General features: G+C 52.2%; 1 protein-coding gene across 1 annotated transcript in view; it reads right to left on the minus strand.

Annotated features, from left to right (window-relative positions):
- The window catches only part of PDE2A (phosphodiesterase 2A), an 89,646-nt gene extending 81,480 nt beyond the window's left edge, over positions 1-8,166 (minus strand). Inside the window, exon 1 of the mRNA XM_090265092.1 lies at positions 7,877-8,166. Within this exon, the coding sequence (XP_090121218.1) occupies positions 7,877-7,947 (71 nt within the window). The 5' untranslated portion in view covers positions 7,948-8,166. The remainder of the gene's footprint in view (positions 1-7,876) is intronic.
- Between the last annotated feature and the right edge of the window lie 273 nt (positions 8,167-8,439).

The following is an 8,439-nucleotide window of genomic DNA, read 5'->3' on the forward strand; positions in this document are numbered from 1 at the left end:
TGCTATCTCAGTACTAAGAGCCCAAGGAGAGATTATAGGGAAAGCCTTGAATGTTAGGACAGTAGAAACCTAAAAAGCTTCTGATGCAAAGGTGAAGGAATTGAGGCTTCTAGAGGAGGCCTCTTGTCGAGTCCCAGCCCACCATGCAGCTTCTCTCCATGGAGTCTCCATGCTCCATGGCACAACAGACTTCACAGGTTCCTGGGAGGCGTCCCACAGCAGGCAGAAGCTCTGGTCCAAACTTCAAAGGCAACATCAGAGGCCTGGGAGGAGTGGAAATGCCCAGGTGCAGGAGGTGGCCTCCTGCCAAAGACTTGGATCTCTACCCTGAGCTCCCAACCTCCTCCAGAGCTTAGAAGGAGAGAGGGAGGGAGGGATGGAGGCCAGACACAGCCCTCTCTTTGCTCCATGCCCTGCCATCTGGCCCTGGGTCCTCCTGTGTGACATTGGGTTAATCACTACTCACTTCCTGAGCTTCAATATTTGCATCTATACAACTAAGGGACTGAGCTGAAAGTCCCTGAAACTCTCTAGTGGGTGCAGGTGTGACTATTAAGAGTTCTCGGGAGAATGGAACCTAGACACCTCTCAGCCATGTCTAACATCTCAACCTAATAGACCAGATCCTGACTGACTCAATCTGAGCCTGAACACAATGACAACCTGATCCTCCTGGGGTCCTCACTGACTGGGAGGGCTCCCAGAGTCCCCTGAGGAAATCCCAGCCCCACACATGACAACCCTTCAGCATACACACATCTTATTTCCATCTTCAGGCAGGTAAGGACCCAGGAGAGAAAGTGTTGAGTAGCCAGACCTTGCTGTGTCAGCAGAGCAGGTGTATGTGCCTTTACAGACATTCACTCATCCACTCAAACATGGACACCCATATAACAGAGATCCACACCCACACACAGTGTTACTAGAACATATGTATATAATACTCTACACATAGGTCCACACACACACACAAACCACATTTGCATGTACATGACCACTTACCAATAAATGAGGCATAAAAATGAACACTCAAATGTTCACACATATGTTCACACTTTTATACAAATACTGATCCACACGCTCTCACCCTTTCAGATCTATATACATACATGCACAACTGGAAGCTCACATTCAGGCATACATACACACACACACACACACACAACACACACACACACACTTAGGTACAAAGAAAGCAACTAATTTCACCCCCATCTCAGTATCAGGCAATTCACAATCTAATAGAAATCCAGACTTCAAATGCAATGTCATTCTAAATCCATGTCCAAATTAAACCTGTTCCAGAAGACTGTGAGGATAAACTTTCTTGTTCACTGGCTTAATCCCTCCAGTGTGTCTGTCCCCACTGTGTGGGGTCCAGCCCTTCCTCGGCCTTCCGTTCTCCCTGTATCATTTCAGCAGGGTCCTCCCATCCCTGGCCCAGTGGGAGTGAACCATGGGCTGTCCTCTCTCCACTTCTCATCTCTGCTCCTTGTCCAGCTTCTTCCGTCTCCCTCTCTCTGGCCTTTCAAACATAAGGAAGATCCAGGCTGAAATGGACAGCAAGTGACAGCAACCCCTGCTGGAGACATGTGGCATAACAGCACAGCCATATGGTACATGGTCTCCTTCCTTTCCCAGGCTGGAGTGGAAGGGAATAGAGCCAAAGGGAGAGGAAGAAGAGGAAGAAAAAGTTGAGAAGAAGTGTGGAGGAGGAAAAGGAGCAAAAGGTTGGGAGCACCGAGGTCAGATTTCAGAAGCCTCAGGCTTTTTTGGATTTCTCCACTCCAATTCAGTCAGCCCAGGTCTAAGATCAATCCTCCCAAAGCCCAACTCTACTCAGGTCCTGTCTCTGCACAAAACCCCTGGGTAGATCATAGTGGGCTACAGCAGGGAGTCCAAACTCTGAGCCTGGAATCAAGCCTCAGCCTTTGCCTGCTGTCCCTTGAGCCAGGTCTTAGCTCAGCTCTCCTCAGCTGAGATGTCTAATTGTTCATACCTTGCCTGTCCTTCATGGCCTGTCCTTTGCCTTTTGGAACTATAATCCATGGAAAGAGCAGGAGTTTGGGGGGCAGACAGACCTGTGCTCCAGGCCTGACTCCACCCATCACTGGATGAATACCTCTGGGCAAGTTATTTCCCCTCTCAGATCCTCTGCTTCTTTATCCAGAGAGCATCAGTCTCTTGTGTTCGTAGTGAGGATTAAATGAGATCATAGATGTGAAACAGTGCTCTGAAGCTGTAAACTTGTATGTGAATTTGTGAAGAGCCATAATTATGGCTTAATCCTTTTATCCCTGCCGCAACTTGCACCCCCCAATACATAGTAGGCTGAGGGATTCCTGAGGGAAGGGATTGAGGCTGCTTCACCTTTGAGCCCTGCATTTGCCGGCACCCAACAAGGGCCTGCCCCCAGGCAGCCTCAGCTGCAGGGTGCGGATTTAGATCCAAGGAGGGGCAGTAATAAGTGTACTTATTGCAGATTTATGCCAGACTACAACTCCCAGAATGACTCACACACCATCATGGACATGGCTACAGGCTTAAACCTTTTCTTGCCAAACACTTTCCTCTACTGTATTTTCTGGGGATTAATCTTAGACCAGACAGGGCTGCCCCGGGAAGTGGTCACATGTCTCTGAGGCCCCTCAGCTCCTCCCACAGAGCATCCACATTTCTCACCATTCCCACCACCACAGCTTTCTTTCAGACCTCCTTGTCTCCCACACAATGACAGCTTCTGGGCTCCCAGCTCCGGTCTCCCCCACTCTAGGCCCCACTGAATCTTTCTAAAAGCGTAGGTGCATGTAGGTGGTTTGTAATGGCAGCAGCTAACCTTTATGAGCACCTGCTACATGCCTGGCAGTACACTCTCCACTTCCACATTCTTCAGTCATCCTGCCAGGAAAGTATCGTTATTCCCACTCCACTACTCACATGGGGTTCAGAGAAGTTAAGTAGGTTGCCCAGGACCACACAGCTACAAAGTAATGGTGCTGAAATTTGAACATTTGCTTGTCTGTCACCTTCTCTGTTCTACTTTCCAAAGCCTCCTCTGAACTCAGGGTCACCATCCAAAGAGTGAGAGCCCACAAGCCCCAAAGTCCACATATCTCAGCAACTACACTGTTGGGAAGTCCTCCCAGATGTTTGATTTAAATCTCTTCTGCTGCACCAAGTCCCAGTTGCCTCCTGTTTTTTAGGGAGGGCAGTAAAAAGGGTGACTTCAGGGACTTTAAAAATTGGATCACTTCACTGGGTACCTGGCCTTTCACAGGGAGCGGGCAGCTAGCTGAACAATGGGAGATAAATGTGTTGAAAACATCCCTGTTACTAAATATATATCGACTTCCTGAGAGGATGGGGTTGCTGACAGGGAGCCCGCACCCCCGCCCTGGAGGCCACAATCTTGCGGCTCAGACAAGCTGGGCACTCAGAGCAGGAAAGGCAGTTCCCGCTGTCTGGGGGGTGGGGCAGAGGGGGTGAAGTCTCACCAATCAGGTCCAAGCTGCCAAGCCCAAGCTGGCTTATTTGCATATTACTTTGCATTCATTTGCATGCCACTTTCTGGAAGGGGTCCACATTCTTCAGCCACTGCCTCTCCCCAACTTCCAGAATCTCTTCGTTTTCACTAAACAGCCCATACTCAAGCAAGGAGAAGCCCCTTAGCAGAACTGCCGGGGATCTAGGAGAAATGGAGAAGTTGCAAATTGAAGACTATGCCTACACAGCAATTCCCTCACCCTTCTGCTCATCGCTGCCCAGTCCTTCCCCCGCTTTTGCACTTCATGCTTAGATCACTTTGAACTCCCACAGTTCTTGCAAAAGCAAAGCCATGCTTTTGCTCACCTCAAGGCCTTTGCACATGGCATTCTTTCTTCCTGGAGTTGGCCCTCAATTCTGCCTGGAGAAGTGATTCTTCCTCCAACGGTCAGCCCCCAAGCCTCTCTTCTTAAATGCCTCCCCTGGCACTGGCAGAGGTAGGAAAGACCATGATTTCCCTCCACGTGGTCACTGGCTCTGTCCACTTCCTCGTGCGGCTGCCATGTCTGGTGGATCAGCAACCCAGTGAAGGACTGGGATGGATGAACCCCCTCCCCCTCCCCTGTCTCTCTGGGCCTCTCTAGTCCCCCTCTGCCTGGAGGACATCACTCACATGCAGGAGGGGCAGGGAGGGAGAATGCCTCTGCCTCTAGTTCCCTCTCCTGAAGCCAGGAGATCCCACAGCCCCTCTGTGCTGGTAGGAAGTTCTTCCTGTGGCCTATACTCACTCCCTTTTCTGGCCATGCCTGCTTCTTTATCATTATGTTTTGAGATGGGTCAGAAACTGCCCCCTCTCAGTTTTACCATCTGTTCATATCTCTCTCTGTCCAGGATGTATTCATACCACTCCTGAACCATTATGCCTCAGCTTGGCCCTGCTTAGAAGGAAGGACAGTGACCAGGAGAGAGAAATGACACATGGCCAGGCCAGATATCTAGGAGCAGCCAGGCCCTGTAGCTGAGCCCAGGGCAGGTATGGCCACTACAAGGGAAGGGTTGCTCAAGCAGGAAGGGGTGAGCATCCTGTCCCTTGGGGTATGTAAGCTGGACTAGATAGATCTGTGAGCAAGCTGCAGAGAGGAATGAAGCGAGTTATTGAAGGTGGCTCAGATGCTCCTTATGTCCTCTTGCACTCAGAGGCTGCACTGAGCCTCGGTGCTCAGCCCTGTGCTGTGAGTAGGGAAGCATCTGGAGGTGACTCCTGCCTTGGAGGAACTCAGCTAGCTGAGTAAGGAGCTCACACACAGGGGACGACACCATGGGATGGCTGAAACTGGGCCGCATTTTTGATCTTGTAGCATCAGAGAAAGAGACTTCAGGGTGGGCCATGGAGTCATAGGATGAGAGAACCAAGGTGGGCTTCCTAGGGGAGGCTTCCTATTCAAAAGCTTTTCCCAAGCTCCCCAATCCTACAAGGAAAAGTGCAAACCCCTTAGCCTGGCACTTGAGACTCTACTGAATCTGGCTGCATCTGCCCTCTGTTCTCAACATCTTTCACACTCCTGCCAACCCAAACTCTTTCTGCCCCTTGAACATGCCACACTCTTACACCTGCCCACCTTTACATGCTGTTCCCTCTGCTCTTCACTACTTGGGCAATTGCTATCCATCCTTCAAGATCCAGTTAAGGTGTCTCTTCCTCAGAGACCCTGGCTTGCTGTGGCCCCCTAGTTCCTGGGGCTTCCCTCTGCAAGCACTGCTCACAGGGAAGGATTCTGCGTTCTCACCTCCACCTCCCTCATCAGCCTGGGCACTCTCTGTCCCTAGCGACCAGTCTAGTGGGCACCAAGCAGGCACCGCAGAGTCCCTGTTAAATAAGTGACTAACGGAATGAAGGGATGCACGCAGCGATGGGCGCATGCTGAGAGGGCAGACTGTAGGCTAGCAGCAGGGCCCAAGGGTGCAGCCCCAACGTGGCAGCAGCATGGCTGAGGGTGAGACTCCCAGTCCATTAAGACTGAAGGGGGCACTGCCAGGAGTGCTGCCTCCCCCATTTGGCTAGATCCCAGCCAAGCAATCAGTAGTCCCTGGGGACAGGAGGCTGGAGTGGGAAGCAGGAAGAATGGCAGGAGCTGCTTGGTGGGCAGGGAGAGCTGGGGGTGTGGGGAGCCTAAAGGCAATTAACCCTTACTGAGCTGACCCAACTCAGGCAAGCAAGAGGCCCTATGTGGGGCCTGAAGGAGACTGAGGCTTGGGTCTGATGAAGAGCTTCAGCCGCAACCCTACAGCCAGAGGAGGGTAACAAAGCCACAGCCTCAGTTTCCCAGTCTGGCCAAAGAGAGCTCTGTGACCTCTGACCCTCTGCACCCCAGCTAGAAACCCTGCAGGGCTCTCTCCACTGCCTTACTTGCTGAGGCTTCCAGGGGCTTTTCCTTCTGGGCATCCTGACCTCTGAGGTCCCGCCACAGCATGCCCTCACCCCAGTCCAAGCCTGAGGTGCCACAAGCTCCTTTCCTTGTCCTCTTCCCCAGCCCCCCAGTCTCTCTCTTCAGGGATCCCCTGGCTCCTCTGCACCTTGGCCCACTCAGATCCAGACCGCACTGATGCCTGCATTGGCGTGGTCTCCACACTGGCCTCCTGGCCCCCATTCTCTCTCTTCCAGTTCAACCCTGACAGAGCCACTGAGGCAGCTTTCTAAAACCCAAATTTGATTATGCTCCTCCACTGCATAATATAGGTCCCTCAGGTAAAAGCCCAAGAGGCCTCGAGTTCAGAACTACAGCATGTGATTCCTGCCTACCCTCCAGCCTCCTCTCTGCACATGCCCAGTCCCAACCTAGGGCCTTTGCTCAGACTGTGCCCACCCTACCCCCCACCTGTTAGTTCGATCCTGGCCTCTGCTGCTTAATTATTCTCAAGCATTTTATGTCTAGGCAGCTTAGAAGGCCCCAGAGGGCAGAACCGTTCTTGCCTATTTCTTTTCTACACTTACCACAGGGTGTAGAATGAATTGTCCTGGACTCTCAGAGGTAGTCACACATTCAGCAACCCCTGGCCTGCCAAGAAGGGCCGCAGTGTTCCAAGCTGTGTCCTCAACTACCAGGGACAGAAAACATCCACCCCCACCCACTCAGATGAAAATACACATGTAGACATGCACACACAAACACACACACACCAGCCACACAAGCACCAACATACACACTCATGCACACTAGCACCATGATCACACATCCACATCAGGATACTTATGCTAATACAGACATACTCACATACATACACACACAGCAATACTAATATTTACACACTAACAAATACAACTGCAAACACAAATGCATGTGGAATCAGACAACATGCTCAATATTGGGTCGTCCTATTTTGTAGATCAGCACACATATTAACATGCATCCCAACATACAAATTCAAACTAACACACACACACACACACACACACACACACACACACCAACCTGTACTCAGATATGCACAGATAAACTCTCACGGTCATACTGGGATGCTCACACACCCTGACAGGCTACTGCACATCCAATCACCAAGGACCCCAGAACTCCACAGGCTCCTTTACACCTCACTGGTCCCCTTGCATCTCACACATGTACACATACACACATACCTTCAGGTAGCCTGGCATAGACCTGCATCTCCACTGGCTTGGAGACACACTGATCACTTGCCTGCCACCTCAGCAACCCTCAGATGGTGGAGGGGCACCTGCACTGAACCCCCTCCACTCACCTGCTTGTGCACCCCCTGCACGTGGGCAAACACGAGGCTGGTGCACAGGTGCCTCATTCCGACAAACACTGTGGCTCTCCCTGGTGTGGATGCTTTGGGCTACAGTTGCCTAAACTGGCAGCTCTGAATCCCAATCCCAGTTCCATGTAGAGCAGTTGCCCCAGACCCTCTCCTGCTCCAGGACCACTCATTAATTTTTGTGTTTTCTCTCCCCCCACCCCTAACACGTGCACACACAGAAGTCCCAGTGGTCAGTACATTGTCCCTCTCCAAGGTCCTGAATCAATCTGTCTCTATCAGCACCAGAGCTCCTTGGAACCCCACCCCCACCCCTCACCCACCACAGATCCCCCCCCCCAACTCTAGTCTCTGAAGGGATGATTCAGGTTTATTACCAAACCCTCCACCAACCACCAGCCCCTTTTGTGGGACCCAGCCACATCACCAGGCATCGCCACTCTGTACAGAGCTCCCCCCACTTCTACAGTCCAGCAACCAGGTGCCCAGGAGCAGGATCAATCTTCCCACGTGGCTCAGCTCCATGCCAAACCCAGTTCCATGGAGGGACTCTCAGGACCTTGCCCTTAACAGCTTTTGCAGCCACTCATGCGGACCCCAGCCCCTCGACAGTACTCACGGCTCAGCCGGTCGCGCTGCCGGGTACTGCTGACTCCTGCAGAGGATGGAGTGGCCACATGCCTGCCCCATCACTCCTCATCGTCTGCCTCCCAAGCCAGACTAAGGTGGCACTTCACCCTGCCCACCCTGCCTGGGGTTCCAGGCAGGGCGCCTGGACCAGCAGGCACAGGGACCAAGAACAGCAGCCTGTCCCTGACTCAGACTGGACTCAACACCTTAATCCAGTCCTGCTGCCCCAGCTGCTCTGGCTGCTCTCGCCTTTCCTGCTGCCACTGCCTCAGCCGCTAGGCTGGCTCTGGGAGGAGACTGGAGCAGTTCTGATAATGCAGAGGGGGAGGGGTGAGGGAGGAGGAACAGAGAGGCCCAGACAGAGAGGGAGAGAGGGAGGGGTAGAGAGACACTCTGGCTGGAAGAGGAAAAGAAAGACTCACACACAGAGGGAGAGACTGAGGGAGAAACAGAGAGAAAAGGGGAAAGACTCATGTGAAGAAAGAGAGGAGAGAGGGATCAGAGTCCCATAGAGATCGAGATGAAACTACAAAGAGATCAGAGAGGCAAAGG

Source organism: Furipterus horrens, unplaced genomic scaffold, assembly GCF_987537825.1.
Source record: "Furipterus horrens unplaced genomic scaffold, mFurHor1.1.pri manual_scaffold_2, whole genome shotgun sequence".
Lineage (NCBI taxonomy): Eukaryota > Metazoa > Chordata > Mammalia > Chiroptera > Furipteridae > Furipterus > Furipterus horrens.